The 27093-nt window shown below is 38.8% G+C and overlaps 1 protein-coding gene across 1 annotated transcript in view; it reads right to left on the reverse strand.

The window, feature by feature from the left end:
- LOC126267660 (peptide transporter family 1-like) overlaps nucleotides 1-27093 on the reverse strand; it is a 150351-nt gene that overhangs the window by 77474 nt on the left and 45784 nt on the right. The window contains exons 5-6 of the mRNA XM_049972960.1: nucleotides 12621-12707; nucleotides 6156-6430 (exon numbers count right to left, since the gene is read on the reverse strand). Of these exons, the coding sequence (XP_049828917.1) occupies nucleotides 6156-6430; nucleotides 12621-12707 (362 nt within the window). The remainder of the gene's footprint in view (nucleotides 1-6155; nucleotides 6431-12620; nucleotides 12708-27093) is intronic.

Here is a 27093-nt window from a genome sequence, read left to right on the forward strand (position 1 = left end):
GCTCCCTTAGCACGTGAACTCACCATATTTGCAACTAGCCCTGACTATCGGCAAATTATGAAACCATGCTGTGGCGGTATACATGAAAAAGTTTTCAGGGTTTCTCTTCAAAATGACATATGTTTGATATCTTTACAATGTTTGGTTCTTGTGCAGTAAATAACTGAAAGTGTTCCTGGACTTTAAGATCACCTTATATTTGCAAGCTTATGGAGCCAGTGGCTCCTTTTGCCAGAAATGTTGAAGGAAGAGGAAGCGGGGTGAAGAAAAGGGCTGGTAAGGTTTAGGAAATGGGAAGAGTCCAGCAAAGTCGACCAGTTTCCTGGTCAGGGGAGACTTCCCACACTTCTTTCCTACTCATCTCATCTGATAGGTCAGTGAAAGATGACAAGCTTGGATCACTTAATTCATTATGCCACAGAAGGTCATGACTTTCTGAAAAGAATCATCACTGGTGAAGAATCGTGGGCATATCACTACATGCCTGAATCCAAGAAAACCTCTATGGAGTGGAGACATGTTGGTTCCTCAACACAAAAAAAAAAAATAGATACAGTGACTCAATCTGATAGGAAAGTGATTTTGACCGTGTTCTGGGACATGCATGGGGTGTTATAGGTGGACTTTCCCGAGAACAGGATGACAGTGAATGCTGCAGCCTACGTTAAAACTTGGCTAAGTTGTGTCATGCCCTTCATGAGAATTGCCACAGCATTAATGCTAACAGTGTCAGACTTCTTCAAGACAATGCTCACCCCCATGTTGCTGCTTCCAGGTGGGAAGTGCTCCTGTGTCCACCACACATTCCAGATCTTGCACCATTGGACTTTCATCTGTCTGGTCCCACAAAAAAAAAATTCCTACCAGCCCACACTTTGGGTCAATTGTGGAATTGAAATCAGCAGTTTGAAAATGGCTATACTTGAACCAAACCAACTTCTAATACACTAAACTTTTTTTAATAAAGTTATTATGCGTTCCTTTCTGACCTTCTCCTGTAGTTTCCAGAGGAGGCATTTAATTTAATAATGTTTCAAAAAATGTCTTGTCATACACAACACTAACAAAACTGTAATCAGTCCAGTTGACAGTTTTATGCATTAGCGAAGTGAGTTTTCTCTAAAGATTTCAGTTACATGAGGAGGTAAGTCTGGTGGTCGATAGGAGGATTCAGTTATGATTTTATGCCCATCCCTGACACTGAGTCTTGCCCAAACCATCTTGCATTCAGCTTCAAATTCTACCCTGCTAGATTTGAGTCTCTTGTCCACTCCAACAGGTATCCCACCCCCATCTCACACCTGGTGTCCTTATAATATATGCTTAAATTTTCCCCTGAAGTCTCACTGTTATCACTTCAGGCTTCAACCAGCTTTCTGCATCTAGTATAACGTGAGCTTCACTGCTTTTCGACGACCCTTCAAACTATGGGACTTTGTTTTGAATGCTTCAGCAGTTAACTGTGGTGGGCATTCCTTTGGATCTTTCACTAGTGCTTCGGGGTCTTCTACTGCTGCCATTATCTTGGCTGGGTGGAGAGTCACCTAATATTAACAAAAACCTTGAGTGTTCCTTGTGCACACTCATCTACCTGGACAGGAGACTCTGATGTGTAGTACACCTGATCCATTTAGACAAACCTTATGATTCTTGACCCTTTGCTGCAGCCTAGTTTGTCACAGAACCTTCAAAGTCAACTCCAAACTAAGGGACCACTGTCAGTTCTGGGGATAACACTGCAGATTGAGAGATTCATAGAAACCCCATGTGCAAGGTTACAAAACAGACTGTTGTTGTTGTGATCTTCCGTTCAGAGACAGGTTTGATGCAGCTCTCCATGCTACTCTGTCCTGTCCAAGCTCCTTCATCGCATCTCCAAGTACCTCCTGCAACCTACATCCCTCTTAATCTGCTTAGTGTATTCATCTCTTGGTCTCCCTCTACGATTTTTACCCTGCGCGCTTCCCTCCAACACAAAATTGATGATACTTTGATGACTCAGAATGCATCCTACCAACCGATCCCTTCTTCTAGTCAAGTTGTGCCAGAAATTCCTCTTCTCCCCAATTCCATTCAGTACCTCCTCATTAGTTATGTTACGTACCCATCTAATCTTCAGCATTCTTCTGTAGCACCACATTTTGAAAACTTCTATTCTTGTCTAAACTATTTATCTTCCATGTTTCACTTCCACACATCGCTAAACTTCTGCAGATACTTTCAGGAAAGACTTCCTGACACTTAAAATCTATACACAATGTTAACAAATTTCTCTTCTTCACAAATGCTTTCCTTGCCATTGCCAGTCTACATTTTATATCCTCTCTGCTTCAACCATCATCAGTTATTTTGCTCCCCAAATAACAAAACTCATCTACTACTTTAAGTGTCTCATTTCCTAATCCAATTCCCTCAGCATCACCTGATTTAATTTGGGTTAGTTCCACTATCCTCATTTTGCTTTTGCTGATGTTCATCTTATATCTTCCTTTCAAGCCACTGTCCATTTCAGTCATCTGCTCTTCCAGGTTTTTTGCTGTCTCTGACAGAATTACAATGTCATCAGTAACCTCAAACTTTTTATTTCTTTTCCATGGATTTTAATTCCTATTCCAGTTTTTTCTTTTATTTCCTTTACTGCTAGCTCAATGTACAGATTGAATAACATCTGAGATAGGCTACAACCCTGTCTCACTCTCTTCTCAACCACTGCTTCCCTTTTGTGCCCCTCAACTCTTATACTTGCCATTTGGTTTCTGTAGAAATTATAAATAGCCTTTCGATCCTGGGTATCTGACCTCTGCCGCCTTCAGAATTTGAAAGTGAGTATTCCAGTCAACACTGTCAAAAGCTTTCACTAAGTCTACATATGGTAGAAATTTAGGTTTGACTTCGATAATTTATCTTCCAAGATAAGTTGTAGGATCCGTATTGCCTCACATGTTCGAACATTCTACAGAATCCAAACTGATCTTCCCCTAGGTTGGCTTCTGCCAGTTTTTCCATTTGTCTGTGAAGAATTTGTGTTATTATTTTGCAGCCGTGACTTATTAAAATGATAGATTAAAATGATAGCTCAGGAATTTTCACACCTTTCAACACCTGCTTTCTTTGGGATCAGAATTATTATATTCTTTTTGAAGTCTGAGAGTATTTCACCTATCTCATACGTCTTGCTCAACAGATGGTAGAGTTTTATCATGGCTGGCTCTACCAAGGCTATCAGTAGTTGTAATGGAATGTTGTCTACTCCTGGGGCCTTGTTTCGACTTAGATCTTTCAGCGCTCGGTCAAATTCTTCACACAGTATCATATCTCCCATTTCCATAATATTGCCCTCAAGTACATTTCCCTTGTATAGACTATCTACATACTCCTTCCACCTTTCTGCTTTCCCTTCTTTGCTTAGAACTGGTTTTCCATCTGAGCTCTTGATATTCATACTAATGGTTCTCTCTTCTGCAAAGGTCTCCTTAATTTTCCTGTAGCCAGTACCTGTCTTACTCCTAGCCTGTTGATCTTATTTTTCTGTCATTTGTATTCCATTTTGCCTGCTTAATTTACTGCATTCTTATATTTTCTCCTTTCATAAATTAAATTCAATACCTCTTCTGTCACCAAAGGATTTCTACCCTCGTCTTTTTACCTGCTTGATCCTCTGCTACCTTCACTATTTCATCTCTCATCATTTAACCAGTAAAGCTGCATTTCTCTGGATAAATTATGGCTGCAGTTTCCCCTTGCTTTCAGCCGTTTGCAGTATCAGCACAGCAAGGCCATTTTGGTTAATGTTATAAGTCCAGGTCAGTCAATCATCCAGACTGTTGCCCCTGCAACTACTTTAAAGGCTGATGCTCTTCAGAAACCAGACGTTTGCCTGGCCTCTCAGCAGATACGTCTCTGTTGTGGTTGCACCTGCAGTTGAAGAATAATTTCAACCGCCCTTCAGATTTTACAAAACTGATTAAAAATGTAAAATCTGAAGAGTGGTTGAAACTATTCTTCAACTGTGAATTAAAAATAAAGCTTTTGGTTTAGTGTTATTTAATGTTACACAAATAAGACAACACAGTTTCATTAACTTATGCATTTTTGTATTGTTGACTACAGATGATGCTACAGTTAACACTGCAATCTTCGTTCCATCTCCCAATCATTGTTGTAAATTTACAGATGGAAATAGTGAACTTATTTCCTCCATATTTGTGTACATTTGATTAATCTGTACTTTAAACATTGGTGATGAAAGACATTTACTCAGTAGAATTAACAGCAAATACACATAAGAAAAATAATTTTATTGATAGTAGTCCAGTATCAACACCTTCAATAAAGCATTTTCTTGAAAGTACCTGTTTTTGCATTACTTTGATTCCCTGCAATGAAGTACTATAGGAAGAAAAACTGCACAAACTTTCAGCTAGATCTTGATGAGATTCCAAAGTTGTGTAAAGACAGAGAACTTGTTTTGTATGTTCAGAAATTTGTACAAATCACAAAGTACAAAAAAGTTGTACCCGATGATTACAGAATCAAAAAATAAGAACTGGAAAACAACCAACTCATACAAATATCTGGGTGTAACAGTTTGTCAGTATATGAAGTTGAACGATCAAGTAGGCTCCTCATTTGTAGGCAAAGCAGTTGTGCAGACTTTGGTTCACTAGTAGGTTCCTGTGAAAATGCAGTCAGTGTACAGAGGAGACCAATTACAAAACATTTCTGCAACCCATTCTAGAATATAGCTCCAGTGTGCAGATGCTGTAGCAAAGAGGATTTACTCTTCATATTGAACACATTAAGAAAAAGACAGCATGAATAATTATACGTTCTTCTTCATCATAGGAGGGCATCATCAAAATTCTGAAAAATATGAATTGACAAACACTTAAGAATGGATGTCATTTATCACATGAACGATTTCTTGCATAAGTTCAAGAACCAATATTAAGGAAGAATCTAAGAATATGCTTCAGACCCTACGTGTCATTCCTGAAGGCACTACAAAGACAAGATTAGTCTAATCACAGTGAGCACAGGAGCATTTAAGTAGTCATTCTTCCCAAGACCCATACACAAGTGGAATGGGAAGCAACTTGTGGTCCTAATCTAAGTTCCCTCTGCCATGCACTGTAACAGTGATTTGCAGAGTGTGTATGTAGATGTAGAGGGATGTATATAGCTTTTATAAGCAATACAGGCTATTCTCTCTATTAATTCATGTCTTGATTTGTTCCCTACTCTTGAAGGACTTCCATGTGCCTCATGTCTGGTGGTGTAGTCTGACAGACACATATCAGTAGAGACAGAGTGGAGTGGCTCTGCAAGTTACGTGAGCTTCAGTCATCAATATATGTTATATGCCTCTCATTCCTATTATTTCTAGACATTGAATAGTTGTTTATCCTTATACTACTAATTACATTTCACTCAGAATTTTTCATTACTGTTTTACTTCTATTTTGGTGATCTGGCCTGCATTTAATCATGGTATTTGTTATTATAGTATACTGTAAAGTCCCCAACATACGTTTTGTCGTACTTCCTGGCTTATTGCACACCAATGAAGATATTCCTTCAGGCAAAGATCTGTAGACCTTGGTATGTCAGTGCGGGAGACTTATGAAAAATAATTTAAGTCTGTGTTGCCTTCTAACAGTGTTTTTGATCTCTAAATGCCAGGTGAGGTCTTTTGTTTTGTCTAATGAACTACCAAATGTCAACAAACTCTGATTCTCAAATGTATATTTTTGAAATTCTTCAGGAAACATCTAGCTTTAAACAACTCCTCTGCATAAATTTTCTGGCAACATAATACCCCTCCATTCAAATTTAACAGTTCTCTTTAATACAATAGTAATGTTGGCAACCCATATGCAGGAAAATATAGAAAACTATTTGCATACTGAAGGCTCATTATCATTCTTTGCATTCTAAACTTCTTGGTATAAATCAATACTGGAGTACTGTCCTCAATGAAGTCAGTTTGTTAGGCATTCTGTTATAGTCTCCATTGTCTCCTATAAAATAGTAGATACAGTGAATATAATGTCCCTGATGAGATCTTACTTAATGTTAATTTGTCTGAAATCAACTGCCTTTTTATTAATTATTTTAAAAATAGTTTCAGTAATTAGACTTGGTATGTTTCTTACACAATGACAATATGACAAGTAGAGCTGGGAACCCAAATCCAACTGCATAACACTGATCATCTCCAAAGCACATAAACGATTTGCGTAAAATGGGTGTAAATATCATTCCAATGAATCCACCAAAATTAATGCTGAAGTAGAAATAGGAAAAAAATTTGTCAAGCAGTTCTTCTTCCTCTGGCAAGTGGAACTGGTCTCCTCCAAACGCTGCAACACAAGGCTTTATTCCACCTGATCCAACAGCTACAAGTAACAGTCCAATCAATGAACATAATCTGAAAGAAAGGTTGATAATCAAAATGTCATCTTTTATAACAGATGCAAAAATACTAGCATGTAATATTATTTTAGAAAATTCACTACTTTCATTTGATTATGCAAATGAGAAACTGTGTTACATACCATACAATGTAGGCTGTTACATATCAGTGATTACGATAACTTACACAAAAACTGAAACAGTGCTAAATAGCACACTTTAAAAGTGAATTATTTGGGTATCTGTCGGAATAGGTCGTTCAATTACATACCATGTTGAGTGGATCCCTTACTGAGACAGATCCTTGAAGGGTGTAGAACAAATAAGTTATACATTAATGGGTAGGCGCAACCACTACAGACTACATCTTTAAACTATATATGATTATTGCTAATCTACTGACACAGAACTTTTCATTAAAAGAATAAATTCTCTGGTCAGCTTTATTTCTTCTTGGATAAGTCTTACAGGATAACAACATTGAATAGCTCTTTTTGCTTTACACCACTCTAGGAGCACTTGCAGTTTCCATGCAGTAGGAGCATACCCTTTTCCCCATGCATGTGATTTACAAATTGTGATTCATATTTACTTTGTATCATATTCACTGCTCACACTGTCAATGCAGTTGGATTTCAATTAATAATTTGGAAAAAAATACAGGTCATTACATTCAGCTCCATAAAGTTGGTCAAATTTACTTTCATTGCAGTAAAAACTTAGTGGAACATGCCTAACGACAGTGTTCTCCAATACATTGCATAGTAACTGGAAATCATATTTTTAAGTGACATTGCCCCAATTTGGATGCCATGAGTCCCAAGAGGGTCTATGCTGCTTCAGACAAGACAGAAACTTGAAGTGCTAAATAACGTAGCCTTGTGGTGAGCATTAGATTTGCTGAGTTGAGCATGAAGTGGGCACTCCAATCTTCCTCCAATGATACAAGATGTTGTCAATCAAGTTTTATCTTCCCTAACGTACTTCTCAAAATGTGTACATCTGGAACCTCCGGATTTATGACAGGAATGAACTGTGGAAGCGCATGTAGCCCCTGTGGCTTCTAAGAGGTAGACTCTCTTTTACAAGTCATCATTTCAACATATTACACTCAACCCATCATTATATCACTAATCATGAGCCATTAACCAATTACTTCCATGTCATACTGATCAATGCCTAGACAGTTAAAGCCATACCCTAGCAAGGAATATTGAAGTAACTGCCAACCAGAAATAACCATTTGAGGTTTATGAAGATGTGTGCATCTTATGGCTTGGAAACTAGGAGAGTGCCTTTTTCGTTCCCTTGGAAGGCAACATTTCCTGGACAGAACTCACAGCATGGATGTCATTCTTGATGGTACTGTGTACACATGTAGTAGTTTAGTTACTCACGCCAGTTGATTGGAAGCTTCATTTCGTTTTGTAACAGCTTCATTGTAATGCCTGGAATTTGTTGATACGTCATCTTTCTTTCTTTATGAAACATACAGTGTTCAAAAGTACTAAAATCTAAAATATTCTGTCTACAGAAATGTAATTTTTTTTGTGGCATATAGATATTGTTTTTTTACTTAATTTTTCATGGATGAAGTCATTTTTAAGGTTTTATTTCCCTTTTTACATGTCTGTGTTAACATCCTTTTATGACACGATTCCTTTACCCTTATTTTACTTTTGTTGATGTTCATCTTATATCCTCCTTTCAAGACACTATCCATTCTATTCAGCTGTTCTTCCAAATCCTTTGCAGTCCCTGACAGAATTACAATGCCGTCAACAAACTACAGATTCGTTTTTCTTCTCCCACAGCTTTTATTTCCACTGCATTTTCTGCTTGTTTCCCATTACTGCTGGCTCAACATAGAGACTTAATAACATCTGGAGTAGGTAGTACAATCCTAAAGAGAGCCTTAAGGGTTGTTTCAAGGAGCAGAGCTAGGCAGTTGTGTAGCCATTGTTTAAAACATTGCAAGTGCTATTAGTACCATGCACATATATTATAGACACATTAACGTGCATTTTAAAAAAATGTAACAGTAATAGTAGTATTATGACAAAAAAATGTGACATACATATGCACATATATTATGGACACATTAATGTGCATTTTTAAAACTGCAATAGTAATACTGAGTTTGTGCTCTGTCTCTAATAATCTCAAAGGTGATAGGACATTAAACCATAGGAAGAAGGAAGGAAGACTAGGGTTTAATGTCCTACTGACTTCAAGATTATTCGAGACAGAGCACAAACTTGAAATGTATCAAGGATGGGGAAGAAAATTGCCTGTGTCCTTTTAAAGGAACCACCATGGCATTTGCCTGGAGCAATTTAGGGAAATCATGGAAAACTTGAAACTGGATGGCCAGACATGGATCTGAACCATTTTTCCTGAATGATAGTCCATTGTGCTAACCACTATGCCACCCTATTTGGCATATAAAAAAAACTTAATTAATGTTGATTAGCACTGCTACTGAATTAGAAGGTGTGGGAGTAAGAGATTTTGATTTATAAGCTTTCCTTGGAGAACAGTGGTACGACAAAATTCTGAAACATGTTTTATATGTACTAAACATAATCTTTAATTTATTTTTTGTAATTCAAATCTTAAATGAAGGCTGTGTTTATGACACAAATGCAGATGTCTCAATTTGAAAAATATATGACAGCAACCTCGATTAAAATGCTGCTTGGAAAGTTAGGAGAGCAAAATGTCACATATGTGAAAGAAACAGGAAAAAGAAATGACACTGATAATAACACTGACTGGAATGTCTACCTAAGTGTTGGCTTCATCCGTGACAAACAATATTGCAAATATCATCCTACAAATATGAGTATAGCTGAGAATATTCTGAATGTACCATAATTCATTAACATGTTTGAAATAAATCTTATTTTATTACGACAAACACAATATCCTATATTGTTTAAAGGTGATTCATCCCGTTTTAGAACTGTTTACAAAAGAAGAAATTGTTTACAAATTAGAAACATTCATGTGAGAATTATTTGTTGATGGAAATGTGGTGTTTAAAGCCAGACAACAGGACCAAAATCAAGAATGGTCACACTAAAAGACTCCTAGATGAATTCTGAGTAAGCCAATTCAAGATGAACATGTGTGGATCTCAACAAAATGGAAACTCTGGAAGAGAAGTGTGCACAGTTGTCTAGTCAATACAGTTATCAAAACATGAATGAGAAGCTGTGTGCTGAAGCAATAAATTACATATTCTTTACACTAAATGAAACTGGAATTAGTTCAATAAAAAGAAAATATCATACTGAATTTTCGTGTGGACCTAAAGTAGATCTTACTAATTTGAGAAGTTTCAGTTGTGCCTGCTATCTTCATATTGAAGATCACAAATGAAGAAAGACTGAAAAATACATACAGAAAGCAAGCTTTATCAGATAAGACTTTGATTCTCCCTGCTACTGAATCTATATGCCTAATGAAAGAGACATTGTTGCACCTGATGTGGTCACTTTCTAAGAAAGAGTTGGAGATGAGTAAGGTAAGAGTTCCACAAAAGACAATATGAATAAAATTGAGTATCCAAAAGAAAATCCGATGTCTGATTATTCACTCTGTGATGTCTCTGATGATTGCAACATATCACCTGATTATTTGTGCAACTTGAAATAGATTTTTCACTGTCAAAACTATGTGATCAACAAACTTTAATGTACCTGTCATATTTCCATATTATTAATTGTAGATTTCTATGACATTTAAGTTTATTAAGCAGCCCTCAAAATTTGCAACGACTGTTTTCTATAGCCAGTGTGGAGATCTGAATTGTATGATAACTGAAATATTAAAACTTAACAAATAAGCTACATACAATTCAAAATTATTGTCTCTAATTAAGATCTGAAACTTTTTACAGTTGTAAATCACACACAACATGACACATAACAGCTGTTTCATCAGAAGTACTTCTGTTTCAAGACTATATCTAGGAGTCACAGTTAAGACAACCAGTTGTTTATCTAACAAGTGCTTAGCTCTGAAAAGAATATCAATATCAGCTTCAGGGTTCACTAACTCAAACTGTGTCAACTTGTTCACCAGAGAAATGAACATTGTGGTGAAGTAGATTCAAGAATCTAGAATACCTATTCGTATATGATGGTTGTCATTACTTTTTATCTGTTTGTTATGTGACAATATCCTACAAAAGTTTTGTTTAACTCCGATTAGGCGTTCTGTCATAGTGATTCTCTCTCTCTCTCTTTCTCTCTCTAGTGTAGTGTCATGATAAATTTCAACTGGGGCTCTTCATGGTGTCCTATTCTGAACATATAACATATTACTTCATCTGTTTGTATTCTCATCCATTTCTAATGTTGTCCACTATTCTAACTCTCTTCCTACCTCTTCCTCTCATTCCTTCCACTTTTCCCTCTAAAATTCTTTGTTGGGGACATTTCCTATACAGTATATGTTACAGCCAAGATTTTCTCCTGTTTCTGATCAGTTCCAATAATCTTCTTTCTCCCTCTGTTTTCTTCATTACTTCATCATTCGCAAGTCTGTCAGTCTACTTCACCTTAAGCAATAGCCATATTTCAAAAATGTCTAAATACCTTCCTTCTTTCTTTTTAACTGTCTATGATTCACTGCCATATAGCAGTACACTGGCAAATCATTTTCTTAGCTCTACTGGAATTCTTCTAACTGTTAATACTGCTTCACCTTCTTGCTTATTCCCACCATTTTAGTCTTTCCTATATCCATCTTCACTTTGTGGCATCAACAGTCATATCAACCATAGACAACATTAATCTTTGGGACTCAGGTCGCTCGACCTAGCCGCCATGTTAATTCGGTCTGTTCTTATACCTTGCACTGTGTGCACGTGTATGATAATTGTCGAAACATATGTATGTGCAGATATTAGAGGGGACAGTTTATTCCATACATCGCTATTCGTATCCTGTTCCCATAACTCCATATTCCTTGCTCCTTCTTGCAATATTGGCCAATATCTGCTGTAGCTTCTCTTCTGATTTTGCCAACACTGCTTGATCATCCACATATTCTATAGGCTTTATTCTTTCTCCTCCAATTACAGTGCTTCTTATGTCCTCTATGGCCTTACCCCTGGCTGTTCTGCCTGTATGTTGAAAAGCTTTGGTGACAATGAGCATCATTGCCTTATATACCTTATAATGTTCATCCCTTCCATCTCCTCAGTGACTGATCTGGACTTTCTGCTTGTGTGCACATCTTCTTTATTATCCTACATTTTCAGTCATTACTGACATCTTTCAAAATTCTCAGCATTATACTGCAATTGACCCTATCAAATGTTTTCTATCTTTTTTCTCCAATCATCCTCAGACATTCTACATAGCAACTCTTATTCCTTGCCCTTCCTGAACCCAAACTAGTCTTCTCCAATATTCCCTCAGTTTTCTTTTCAATTATCCTTTGAATGATTCTTGCCTTGTAAGATGACTGATAATACTAACTGTTCTATAGTTTTTGAGTTTTTTTATATTGCTCATTTTAGATAAAGGTTCTCGAATGTCTGTAAGTAGAGTTCTGGGGCCAAATTCTTATGCCATAATTTTTCTTACTGCTTTAGTCAATCTGGTTAATGTATTTGGACCTAAAGACTTCCTATACCTCAGCTGGAATTTTGTCATAGCCCAATACTGAACTGCTTCCTTCCATTCCCACTTCAATATCTTTAGACCTCAGTCTTCTCCATTTTGATCCCCTTCCTTCCTTCAAAAGCTGTCTGTTAACTGCCCATACCCTGTATAACTCTTCCATATAATCCATTAATACTCTGTTCACATCTTCTATACATACTCTCTTTTTTCCATGTCTATTTAATATTCGTTGTTTGCTTATTTTTCTTACTTCTCTTTTTGTTAACGATTTCACTGTTCTGTACATTCCTTCCAGTTTTCCCTTCTCTTCAGATTCCCCTAATTCCTCACATTGTTGCCTCATCCAACCCTATCCAGCTTAGTCAGTTAACCTTCTTAGTTCATTATTCAGGGTGATACTACAGTCTACCAAAAATAAAATGTAAGTTAATATTACAATAATGATGAGTTATGGTAAGTTACTTAAAATCATATACTAAAGTGCAAATAAAACCATGACCAAGAATGGAATGTGGGAGTTAACATTACTTGTTTATTACTATGAAGATAAATATTTTGTTTACTTACACTGGAGGAAGAGAAATTGGAGGAATGGCAGCAAGACACAGTAAGATGTTTCCAGCAGTGTATATGAGAGAAAAATACAAGATTGTTCTGTAAAAATCAATTAATAACAACATTAAGTACAATGTTGATATGAATTATGCACAGCAATGCTCTTGCAATTGTAAAATGTATCTTATAACATTAAGTAACATCTTCAGACAACTGTGAATGATTACACCTAAGTTCACATAAGATATATAACTAATAATAATCCTTGAATGTAAATTGTAGGCAACACATTTTATTGTAAATATTGCAGACATAAGTTCATAAAGAAACTCTATTAGCACAGCAGAAAACAAGGATCCTTTTCTTCACACAGGTCAAATGAAAAATCTTTCTGTATGCTAACGTACATATAATTGGTCTAACCCACTGCTTTCCGGGCAGGAAGGCGTGCCGGTCCCTGGCATGAATCCGTCCGTTGGATTAGTGTCGAGGCCCAGTGTGCCGGCCAGGCTGTGGGTGGTTTTTAAGGTGGTTTTCCATCTGCCTTGGTGAATACGGGTTGGTTACCCTTACTCCACCTCAGTTACACTTGCTGCACAAACACTTTCTCCACATACGCGTACACCATAATTACTCTACCACGCAAAAATTGGGGTTACGCTCATCTGGTGTGATACGTTCTCAGGGGGGTGCACTGGGGGCCGAACTGCACAATAACCCTGGGTTCAGTGTGGGGCAGCGGTGGGGTGAGTGGAGTGCTGTAGCCTGTTGTGGGGTTGTGAACCACTGAGGGCTACGGCGGGGATAACGCCTCTTCATCATTTCTAGGTACCCAGTTCCATAGAATACAATACAATACAATACAATACATATAACTACTACCAACTACTATCAATAACACAAAAGAAAATATTTCTGTTCCATACCCTATAATCAGGAGGAGCAGTCATTAATCCAGATACTTATCTGTATTTTTCTGCATCAGTAACATTTATTTATTTTACATTTAATTCAATGTATTGTAACACATTTTACAAATGTGTTCTTGATAAGTGTAAAACAAAGTGTAGCGCTACAGATAGAGAGATTCTGAATGAAAGGTTATTGGATTTCAAGAGAGCAATGTGTGATGCCTTCAATGAGTACCATAGCAGAACGTTGTCACGTGATCCTTCATAGAACCCAAATAAATTCTGGCTATTAATACCACCAAAGTTAGTGTCCAGTCCCTAGAAAATGAGGCAGGTATTGAAACTGAGGGTAGCAAAGCAAAAGCTGAAATGCTTAACTCAGTTTTCAAATGTCTCTTTACAAAGGAAAACCCGGAGAATTGCCCCCGTTTAATCCTCGTGCCACTGAAAAGATTAATGCAATAAATCGTGTTGTGACACAGCTGAAATAGTTGAAACTGAATGAAGTTCCAGGCCCCAATGCAGTCCCTATTAGCTTCTATACTGAATCTGCACCTGAGTTAGATCCTCTTCTAACTACTGTCTATCGTAGATCCCTCAGATAAAAACTAAGACCAGTACTTGGAAAAAGGCACAGAATACATCAATTCACAAGAAGGGTAGTAGAAGTGATTCCTAGAAAGTCTGTTAATAGACTCCAAGAACTTGCTTTAAATGATTACTCTAGGACTATACTACAGCCCCCCATGTATTGCTCACATAGAGATAGTGAGAATAAGATTAATATAATTACTGTACCCACAGAGGCATTCAAACAATCACTCTTACCACGCTCCATATGTGAATGGAACAGAAAGAAACCCTAATTAATAGTATAATGGGACTTAACCTCTCCTATGCACTTCATGAGGATTTGCAGAGTATAGAAGCAGATGCAGCTGTTAATAGTTAGGTCTACCAGCAATCACTCAATGTACTTAGACACACACCCTTGTCAGGCCTCTGCTATAACTAGCCATGGCTGCCACAAGTTATCAACAGTGTAGCATTTCTTCACCCACAAGCTACCTGTCCAGGTTCTTCGGGCAACAGATCTCTTTGGCAACCTTCCACCCATTTATCACTAGCAGTGAGGACATAATGGTTACCAAACTTGCATCATAACAACTACATTGTTTTATAGTTCGTGAGCATCATTCATTGGCAAGGAAGACATAGTTGTACACATAACTCTTCTTGAACAATACGTAACACCACATGTTTCTTGAAGGACAGTGCATGGCTACGAGTTACACAAAAAAGATTCGAAGACTTACCAGGCGGGAAAGCGCCTATCTACCAGTGCTTTCCCATATATATTAAAAACAAAGATTCCAAGACTTACCAAGCGGGAAAGCGCCGGTAGATAGGCACAATGAATAAAACACACAAACACACACACAGAATTTCGAGCTTTCGCAACCGGCGGCTGCTTCGTCAGGAAAGAGGGAAGGAAAAGGAAAGATGAAAGGATGTGGGTTTTAAGGGAGAGGGTAAGGAGTCATTCCAATCCCGGGAGCGGAAAGACTTACCTTAGGGGGGGAAAAAGGATAGGTATATACTCGCGCCCACACACACACACACACACACACACACACACACACACACACACACACACACACACACACACACGCATATCCATCCATACATACACAGACACAAGCAGACATATTTAAAGGCAAAGAGTATGGGCAGAGACATAAGTCAAGGCGGAAGTGTGGAGGCACAGATGATGTTGAATGACAGGTGAGGTATGAGTGGCGGCAACTTGAAATTAGCAGAGATTGAGGCCTGGTGGATAACGAGAAGAGAGGATATATTGAAGGGCAAGTTCCCATCTCCGGAGTTCGGATAGGTTGGTGTTGGTGGGAAGTATCAAGATAACTCGGACGGTGTAACACTGTGCCAAGATGTGTTGGCTGTGCAAGAAGGCATGTTTAGCCACAGGGTGATCCTCATTACCAACAAACACTGTCTGCCTGTGTCCATTCATGTGAATGGACAGTTTGTTGCTGGTCATTCCCACATAGAAAGCATCACGGTGTAGGCAGGTCAGTTGGTAAATCACGTGGGTGCGTTCACATGTGGCTCTGCCTTTGATCGTGTAGACCTTCCGGGTTACAGGACTGGAGTAGGTGGTGGTGGGAGGGTGCATAGGACAGGTTTTACACCGGGAGCAGTTGCAAGGGTAGGAGCCAGAGGGTAGAGAAGGTGCTTTGGGGATTTCATAGGGATGAACCAAGATGTTACGAAGGTTAGGTGGATGGCAGAAAGACACTCTTGGTGGAGTGGGGAGGATTTCATGAAGGATGGGTCTCATTTTGGGGCAGGATTTTAGGAAGTCGTATCCCTGCTGGAGAGCCACATTCAGAGTCTGATCCAGTCCCGGGAAGTATCCTGTCAAAAGTGGGGCGCTTTTGGGTTACTTCTGTGAGAAGTTCTGGGTTTGAGGGGATGAGGAAGTGGCTCTGGTTATCTGCTTCTGTACCAGGTCGGGAGGGTAGTTGTGGGATGCAAAAGCTGTTTTCAGGTTGTTGGTGTTATGGTCCAGGGATTCAGGACTGGAGCAGATTCGTTTGCCACGAAGGCCTAGGCTGTAGGGAAGGGACCGTTTGATATGGAATGGGTGGCAGCTGTCATAATGGATGTACTGTTGCTTGTTGGTGGGTTTGATGTGGATGGATGTGTAAAGCTGGCCATTGGACAGATGGAGGTCAACGTCAAGGAAAGTGGCATGGGATTTTGAGTGGGACCAGGTGAATCTGATGGAACCAAAGGAGTTGAGGTTGGAGACGAAATTCTGGAGTTGTTCTTCACTGTGAGTCCAGATCATTAAGATGTCATCAATAAATCTGTACCAAACTTTGGGTTGGCAGGCTTGGGTAACCAAGAAGGCTTCCTCTAAGCGACCCATAAATAGGTTGGCATACGAGGGGGCCATCCTGGTACCCATGGCTGTTCCCTTTAATTGTTGGTGTGTCTGGCCTTCAAAAGTGAAGAAATTGTGGGTCAGGATGAAGCTGGCTAAGGTGACGAGGAAAGAGGTTTTGGGTAGGGTGGCAGGTGATCGGCGTGAAAGGAAGTGCTCCATTGCAATGAGGCCCTGGACGTGCGGGATATTTTTGTATAGGGAAGTGCATCAATGGTTACAAGGATGGTTTCCGGGGGGTAACAGACTGGGTACGGATTCCAGGCATTCCAGGAAGTGGTCAGGAGTTTGATGGAGTCAGGTGAAAGGTTTTGTAGGGAGCCTAAGGTTCTGAGGATTCCTTGAAGCTCCGCCTGGACATCAGGAATGGGATTACCTTGGCAAACTTTGTATGTAGAGTTGTCTGAAAGCTGACGCAGTCCCTCAGCCACATACTCCCGACGATCAAGTACCACGGTCGTGGAACCCTTGTCAGCTGGAAGAATGATGATGGATCGGTCAGCTTTCAGATCACGGATAGCCTGGGCTTCGGTTGTGGTGATGTTGGGAGTATGATTGAGGTTTTTCAAGAAAGATTGAGAGGCAAGGCTGGAAGTGAGTAATTCCTGGAAGGTTTCGAGAGGGTGATTTTGAGGAAGAGGAGGTGGGTCCCGGTGTGATGGAGGAGGGAACTCTGCCTGGAACAGTTCCGTCCTGAATCCCTGGACCATTACACCAACAACCTGAAAACAGCTACCAACTGACCTGCCTACACTGTGATGCTTTCTATGTGGGAATGACCAGCAACAAACTGTCCATTCGCATGAATGGACACAGGCAGACAGTGTTTGTTGGTAATGAGGATCACCCTGTGGCTAAACATGCCTTGGTGCACAGCCAGCACATCTTGGCACAGTGTTACACCGTCCGAGTTATCTGGATACTTCCCACCAACACCAACCTATCCGAACTCCGGAGATGGGAACTTGCCCTTCAATATATCCTCTCTTCTCGTTATCCACCAGGCCTCAATCTCCGCTAATTTCAAGTTGCCGCCACTCATACCTCACCTGTCATTCAACATCATCTTTGCCTCCACACTTCCGCCTTGACTTATGTCTCTGCCCATACTCTTTGCCTTTAAATATGTCTGCTTGTGTCTGTGTATGTATGGATGGATATGCGTACGTGCATGCGTGCGTGTGTGTGTGTGTGTGTGTGTGTGTGTGTGTGTGTGTGTGTGTGTGTGGGCGCGAGTATATACCTATCCTTTTTCCCCCCCTAAGGTAAGTCTTTCCGCTCCCGGGATTGGAATGACTCCTTACCCTCTCCCTTAAAACCCACATCCTTTCATCTTTCCTTTTCCTTCCCTCTTTCCTGACGAAGCAGCCGCCGGTTGCGAAAGCTCGAAATTCTGTGTGTGTGTTTGTGTGTTTTATTCATTGTGCCTATCTACCGGCGCTTTCCCGCTTGGTAAGTCTTGGAATCTTTGTTTTTAAGATATATATATATATATATATATATATATATATATATATATATATATATATATATATAGGGAAAGCACCGGCAGACAGGCACATGAACAAAACACACACACACAGAATTACGAGCTTTCGCAACTGGCAGTTGCTTCGTCAGGAAAGAGGGAAGGAGAGGGAAAAAAGAAAGGATGTGGGTTTTAAGGGAGAGGGTAAGGAGTCATTCCAATCCCGGGAGCGGAAAGACTTCCCTTAGGGGAAAAAAAGGACAGGTGTACACTCGCGCGCACACACACACACACACACATATCCATCCGCACATACACAGACACAAGCAGACAAATATATATAAATAAAATAGAAAGAAACTTCCACATGGGAAAAATATATTAAAAACAAAGATTCCAAGACTTACCAAGCGGGAAAGCGCCGGCAGACAGGCACATGAACAAAACACACAAACACACACACACAGAATTACGAGCTTTCGCAACTGGCAGTTGCTTCGTCAGGAAAGAGGGAAGGAGAGGGAAAAATGAAAGGATTTTCCCTCTCCTTCCCTCTTTCCTGACGAAGCAACTGCCAGTTGCGAAAGCTCGTAATTCTGTGTGTATGTTTGAGTGTTTTGTTCATGTGCCTGTCTGCCGGCGCTTTCCCGCTTGGTAAGTATATATATATATATATATATATATATATATATATATATATATATATATAGACACAAACAAACACACAAAATTCTAGCTTTCGCAACCAATGGTTACTTCTTCAGGAAAGAGGGAAGGAGAGGGAAAGACGAAAGGATGTGGATTTTAAGGGAGAGGGTAAGGAGTCAAGCAGAAATGTCTGCTTGTGTCTGTGTATGTGCGGATGGATATGTGTGTGTGTGTGAGTGTACACCTGTCCTTTTTTCCCCGTAAGGTAAGTCTTTCCACTCTCGGGATTGGAATATAGGTGTTGGACAATGTTGACGTTGTTTGCTGTGTAATATGACAACCAATTCATGCCAAACTTCTCTGTATCGTAAGCAAAATGCTTACACTTGAATCTTGTTGGGATCTGGCCATAGATGGTAGACCTCATCATAAAGGCCAAGCATATCCTAGATGAAGTCAACTTGTCTTCCACCTCTTCAAACATCTTCCCTTGGTCAGCCATTGTAATGATCAGCACAGATGAAATACCTGGAGTGTTCTGCAATGGGCTGATCATTAGTATAACTATTAAAGAGCACAGGAGCAAGCACCGCACAGGAGTGAGTGTTTTACCTTTAGGTAGGCCTTTCTTTTGTATGCAGCATTTGCTCTTCTTGTCCTGGAGAAATATTTGGAATCTTCAATTCTGCAAGAAGGTACCTAAAAGGCACTTAAGATTGTAGTCACTGATGAGATAGTAAATCTTTCTTAGGAACTTTCTTTGGTTGCTTGTGGCATGGACAGCTGTTAAGTAGGCATAGGCAACTCCACTTTATCTTACCCTGCACTACCCACCTGACAGTTTTATCCACACCACTGTAGTGAACCAATTGTAGATTGATATAATCTTGCAGTATGACAGTCCCTGTGAAAAATATACTAATACTATGAAGATCTGTGGTCACCAGCTCTGATGGAACAATTTAACTGTATTCTTTCACAAGTTATTTAACTGTTACTAATATAATTTTATATTGTGAAAGTGAAAGAAATCTCAGAATTATGAAGCTTTAAGTGAATTATTATTGTAATTAAATAATTTTACATCCACTCAAATAAATTTAAAACTGAGCTTTACTCGTACATACTCTTGCAAACAATCTTTCAATGTCGTGATTCTGATTTCAAGTTACACAATCTTTTGACCTTTCAGACAGACTCAAAATTGTTTAAACAAATTGACAAGGAATTGTAGGATTCAGTTGTTTACTTTAGGAGACTTAATGTATTCAATAATTAAATGTGACACTTTTGACTGTAATATCCTTTACACTTCTGATTACTTGGATTAAAGAAAACCTTGTCTTGATTACAGGATTCATAGTGAAGCAGGGAATTCATTTGTTACTACCATGCTGTTTGCAGTTGCCATTTTCCTTGTAATCATGTTGGCTCCAAATTCTGTCTTAGATATATGTTGGAGATGACTTTTGGACACAAATACTGCTGCAACACCAACTTTCACTTGCATAAGCACCATTTTTGCGGTCACAGAATTTTTACATCACCAGGCATAGTGCAACTATGAACATACAACATGATACCCAGCATGCAGGGCTGGATATTAGTTTCATAACATTCTTTCCCTCACACCATTAGTACCAAGGTCACCCAAGTCAGACATATGACTGCTTGTGTCTGTATATGTGCGGATGGATAAGTGTGTGTGTGCGAGTGTATACCTGTCCCTTTTTCCCCCCAAGGTAAGTCTTTCCACTCCCGAGATTGGAACGACTCCTTACCCTCTCCCTTAAAACCCACATCCTTTCATCTTTCCCTCTCCTTCCCCCTTTCCTGATGAAGCAACTGCGGGTTGCGAAAGCTTGAAATTTGTGTGTGTGTTTGTGTTTGTTATTGTCTCTATCAACGTACCAGCGCTTTCGTTTGGTAAGTTACAGAATCTTTGTTTTTAGATCAATTAAGTAGACTATATAACAATCCGTAGTTCAATCCAGTTACAGGCAGCCAGGTTACAACAGTGTATCATTACGATGATGTGTAAAGTCTCCATTCTGTGAACAATGTGCCTGTGGAGTTGTGCTTACCCTAGGTTGCTTGGCCCCACCAACTCTTTGACTTGATAAGGCTGATCTCTTCCTTCGCAGAATTGATATAACACAGACGAGATAAAAGATATCTCTCCCCCGCCTCCCTCTTCCCAACGGAGTCAGTAAGTACAGTCAAAATGTGTGGTATAGTGACGGAGATGACGGGCCAGACGAGGGGAGTGAAGGTGGATATCTTGTTGCAAGGTTTTGCTGGTCAAGACTCCATCTCCAAGTTCAGTTGTGGCTAGGAGGTTTTAAGCACTTTGTTCATCTCCACCTCCAAAGCTAGTGGGGTATCAAAGTATTGAATGCCTGGACAATGTAAAGAGTGAGATATGCAGAAGCAGCGTGATGCAGAATCAGAGTCACATAGGAATGATGACCCAGCACTTGCCTTCAGCTGTTGAACAGAAAAGGTGCCTCTGGTGGCCTGCAGTTGGTAATGGATAATGCAGTGAGTGCAGTCTGGTGGCAGCATTAGTGGGCAGGTATTTGAGTCAACCCCTGGTGATCAAGTGAAGGACCTGTTTGAGGATTGGATACTCTGCTGTGGTTTGAGTGGGCCATTGTGTAGTGATGGGAAATCCATTGAGAAGGCTCTGTAGCCCCGCAGCAGTAGAAATCCACATTGGATCCTATTCATAAAAATGTGGCTCAGAACCCCTGGGAAGCTGGGAGAGAACATCTGCACTGGCATGTTGAAAGGTGGATCCAGTATGCGTACTTTCTTAGGAATAAGGCTCATCTTTGTAATCACTGAGATGTTTTCTCCATTGTACGGCTGTGAGGGCTGAAAAGGACTACTGCTTAAAATAAAATTCTCGTATTTCTGACAATCTTATATGAGGGTGGAATGACAGCTGTAATCATAAAAGACAGTCTGACAATAAGTACTGCTACTGCAGGATAAACTGACAAGGAGAGGGCGCAAGATGGATTCACCAATTTAGATCAAACTGTGTGAGTAGAAGCTGATAGATGCCCTTTCAAGTTTCTAGATTATCTCACCTGAGTTGGTGGTAGGAAAAGGCAAAATACTCTCTAAAGATTTTTAAGTAGAGTGTGAGGGATTTTTTTCAATAATTCTCAAGCCAATGTCATTGCACAGTTGTCAAGCACACTGTCCGGCAGCTCAGTGGCAAGTGTTCAGTTCTCGCTGCTACTGTTTTTTATTTCAATTTTTCATTTTATTTTTTCTCTTCCATTTTAAAATATTAATTACAAATTTTTAATATATTTAAACTCTTAAGTTTATATTCTTAAAACTTTTTGTATACTTAAGATTTTTAATCAGTTTAGTTAAGAGCAATTTAATTAATATTTTTTTAATGGGAATTGTTTTAAATGATACATCTCTCAATTACATTTACTGTAGAGCATGATTTGTGATTTCAGCTGTCCTTCAGTAGCAATTCTCTGTTGTTATAATATAGCTGCCCCTCCAACAGCAGTGTTCTGTTGTTACAATATACCCATCCTATCCTTTCTCCTGGTTCTCTTCCATGTATTCAAAGTACACGGATCCCCTACAGTCAGTCCTTATTATACAGTTTTCCCGACTGTTTATAACAGTTTCTGCAATTGTGAACAGAGTCTACCACATGCTTGTGACAATTTTCCACAAAATCTTATTATTTTACTCTAAAATTGAAACCAAACAAGAATTTGTACCAATGAACCAGTGAACTGATTGATGAAAAAATCAAAACCACATTTTTGTTTACGATTTTTTTTTAATTTCTCCACTTCTCCCCACTACGCTTTCTCAATCTATAACCAAGAAGGCATGATCACCAACAATCCTCCTGTGTCTGTGGCTCCTGTAGCAACAGATATCGGTTATGGGTTAAGCAATTGAAGAGCAGGTTACTGAAACTGTGGATGATAAGATGAAGATTTGATATTATACACCAAACCTGACAAAAGCAGCCTTTATGAAGAGGTACACGGTTTTCTCTCTCTCTCTCTCTCTCTCTCTCTCTCTCTCTCTCTCTCTCTCTCTCTCTCTCTCTCTCTAACACACACACACATACACACACACACACACACACACACACACACACACACACACACACAAAACTTCATGCCTGCGATGTGCTACAATAGTGAGAATTATCACTGAGACAAAAGGCAATTAAAATTCATTTTATCATGCAGTATTGTTTCACTGCTTCAGCTTTCATCCCAATTATTTGGTATTTCTTTTTAAAACCTTGGGTGACATATACTTTCTGCTGTAGTATATTTTGAAAAAAAAATGTTCTTGCTCAAAAAATACTTTCATAAAATGTAAATGGCGTGAACAATACTTATGTTTTAAATGATTCTTTGATTATTATCGCCCTAAAAATGTAATGTACCTTCTAATAACAAATAAAAAGCTAGAACTTAGCTAAAATTTTTGGAAATTTTTCCTTCATTCAAAACTTCTGCCTGTTATGTAAAGTAACTATTTAAATATATTTACTGATTACAGTAATCTTAACTAAATTGAATATGTTAATTTTATCTGCAGTAATTGAACTGTTGTATAGAATTAAATTTTATAATTACTTGTCTGATGTTGCTAGGAATAAAATAAAATAAAATAAATAATAAAAAGAAAAAAGAAAAACAGTGGCAGGGAGAATCGGACTCAAGCTGGTGGAACGTTAGACAGTGCGCATGACATCTGTGCCATGCTGACTTGCAAATTACTGGGTAAAAAAATCTGACACATACAGGTCAAAAACCTCTTCAGAGTGTTTCACTTTTTCCTTGCACCACTCAGATGAGACATTCTAGGATCTTGAAAGGGGCATAATCTATCTGGTTCCACTTGTGCAGTATGAGCCAAATTGGCAGGCCCATTCCACACCCTCCCCCTGTAAGCAACAGGGCACATAAAATACATTATTACTGAAAGGAGTGAATTCTGCTGCCACAAAACTCTTCAGTCACTTACCAAATCACATCAAAAGTCTGACAGATAGCCAACCAGCATTTAAAAACAACCTAAAAGAAGTTCTGAATTACCATTTCTTCTACTCAAAAGATTAATTTTTAGACACAAATTAGTGATGTTACAATCATAAAAAAGTTAATTATATAATGTAAAGGAACATTTTGTAAAACTGACACAATCCACATGATTTCAAAGTGTGATCTATGGAACAAGTATTAATATAATACAATGTAATTTGTCAGTTTTGCACTTGGTTCCTCCCGTTCTTAGCTTACATAAAAGGCAAACCATGTGTGCTGAGGGATTTTAAAGAATCATATATATCATCTGATGGTATGAAGATGCTAATTAATTATCTAAATCCCATTCCAGAAGAGGTGAGATTATATTTATAGAGATTAAAAATTAATTCACTGTACATATTACATCCTGACCGTACCAGATCTGTATTAATCAGTTCTAAATCATTAACAATGGCTGAAAAACAAGCAGATATTAATGGTCATTCAAAAGACATATATCTCAGTGAACGAACTAAAATGCAACCATCACACTCATTATCTCGTAAAAAAGTTAGTTTGATTTGTTTTGTACTGGATACAGGAAGAGCTTCCAGTTTATTATGTTCACATAAAAGTATTATTGTATCTTGAGTAATCACACTTATTGTTCGCTAGGACACTATCTTATGGAGCAGTGTAACATAAGTCTTCAAACCATTTATCTTCAAAAAAAGTACACAATAGAAAGAAGTATAAAGGAACACAGGGTTTCCCAGAAAATGTCATTGATTTCATATCAGCCAAGTGGCAGACACATCTTGTCGCACTCTTTCAAAAAGCGTCCCATTTGTCATATTCAGCTGAAGTGTTGGGTACCTGTAGCGTGTGATCTTTAATAGCCACTGGATCACGGATCGAAGCCCTTTTAGACATAGTCATCATTGACTAGTTATTTTCCTGTGTATCATAATAGTAGTCTAAGAATTTAATAATTGTTCACTGACTATTCAAACCTCTTCAAAATTCTTCATTAGCAATGCCAGCAAATGATTCTGCACTCCAGCGTAATCTTGTTTGTGCTCTTCATTACTACTGGCAACCAATATCAACTACTGTTAATATGCAAACTCAAAATTCATCATTCTATTTAAAATTTAAAATTTCTGGTTATTCTTCTTGTTCTTTGCAAATTTTATTTATTGCTAACCATATTTGTTCTGGGTTGTTGTCAAAGGTCACCAAATGTGTTGTTCCACTTGTTCTTTATAGTGATATAGGGTGGCAAAGTGCAGTCTGATCAGGAGCCAAGACTATCTGTTATTTAATCTTGCCAACCTTGTCACTTTCAGGATACTCACCAACCTCTTCTGATCAGACTTCTTGCCTCAAAGTATTGCAGTTACTGCTGGAAGTTAAAAGTACATCCAACACTCAAAATAAATGCAAGGGTTATCATTAACAACATCTTGAATGTTGTATTCTTGTTTATAATAACTGTGAAGTAAAATGCTGTTACATTATTCAGAACATAAAAAAAACATTGATAAGGACTGAGTTGAATAAAGTTCTCTCTACCCTAAGAAATGTCAACTGAATGTATTTATATAATAAGATTTCTCTTGTCCCTGTGACGTTGTAGACACTGTCACAGTTCATCTTTCTCTCTATGATGAACACCATCACCTCCAAGGCAAGAACCACTGCTGGAATAAATTGCCCAGCCAGCAGGTACAGTGAATGTGGTATGATTGTTGTTATCCTGGCTTGCAGATAGGTTGCATCCAACCATTTCATGTTTCATGATGCATGTGCATAAATAAAACATACACCCAAACAGTAGATTATCTAATTCATGGTAAAAAGAAACTTTTTATAGTGGTGATCATCATTCATTGGTTTGAAAAATGCTTGTTCAGCAAGTCTGCTGCAGCAGAACACATCATCAATGAAGGATGAAAGTTTGGTTTTTAACTGACAAAAGTGCAGTCCCATGCCAACAGGTAACAGGTTTCTGTCTTCAAAGAGGCAATGGAACACCAAGCAAACAGCAATCTTGTTGACTGGAGCAGTGGTTTTCAATTAAGCTCTGTCTGGGATTTGGCAACATTGAAAATGCAGCTAGAATGCTCCCACCTAACAGCAGAGGAAGCAGTGGGCAGAACAGATAGGCAATACAAGTATAAGTACTAACAGTGATATTCTTTGGCTTTGGAAGCTCCAATGTTAGCTGGTGATGGAGCTCCTTAGGGAAACAGTGGGCAGATTGAACCAGAAGACCAGTGTCCACACTATCTGCCAGCATCACATCCAAAATATGGAGCAGGCTCTGCTGGCAGGAACTGAGTGTACTGTATACACCCAGCTGCAAACAATGGCTATGTCAGCACAAATATTGTCTGCTACCTAGCCTCAGAGATCGTCCTTCACTCCAGCAGATGTCTGGCTGCTTTAGCCTCATTCAGAGAGTGGAAGCAGAGCTACCATTCTGTTCCCAGAGCTGATCATGGTCCACTGGTTTGGAGCTGAGTGGAAGCTGTAAACCAGAGCCTCAAACAATTCTCTGATCATTGAGGATGCAGATTCTCGACTTTCATTATCAGGTGGAGAATTTTAGGACTCCCTTAACAGGCCAGGCTTGCAGTACCTACAGGAAGTGGCTACTAGGGTAGTGGAGTATATGTGCCATGCACATGTGGTTTTTTTAGGATAGAGAAATGCCTTCACAGGCTCAATAAGGTTTTGTTATGATTTCGCGTGGGAAGAATACTATCACCATTAATTGAAGAGAGTAATGTTTATCATAGCAGAACAGAGAAAGAAAATGCTAATATAACATTAGTTGATCACAGGGGAAGGTCTCAGAATTAGTTTCACTTATTAGTGGAATAGCAAGGAAATATTAAATTCTGACTCCAATATATCTTGCAAAGATAGATTACACGTCGGAGGTGGAGACATGTTTATAGCTGTAAAAAATACAATAATATCTAGTGATGTTAGTACAGATTCCTAATGCAAAATACAGGGTATTCACAATTAAAGTTCCAGTTTCAAAACACTGCAGAAAGAGAACCACTGCTCAGAATTACATAAAATTTGAACAGCATATTCTTGATGCAGGGACAAATGTCATGGAAAAAAACAAAAACTACAAAAAATTGAGCAAAAGATGGCACTGTAAGTGATGGAATATGTATGCTAACAGATGTGTAGCGCAAGCTGTTCCTCAATTTGCATGCGAAGTGCCCAGCATGACTGTCTCCACAAAGGATCGCAAACTTCCGGTAAAGCTCTTTTGAAAGGATGGTGACTGTGCACCAGTAACCCTGGAGAAATTCCTGACTCTCAACGGTATGAAAAAAGGCATTGGTCTGATGTATGCAAATAATCTGGAGAAAATAATAACAAAATTTGAAAAGAAAGGGTTTTTTTAAGTGCAGTGTGGAAGAGGGAGGAA

The sequence above is a fragment of the Schistocerca gregaria genome, chromosome 4, assembly GCF_023897955.1.
Source record: "Schistocerca gregaria isolate iqSchGreg1 chromosome 4, iqSchGreg1.2, whole genome shotgun sequence".
NCBI lineage: Eukaryota > Metazoa > Arthropoda > Insecta > Orthoptera > Acrididae > Schistocerca > Schistocerca gregaria.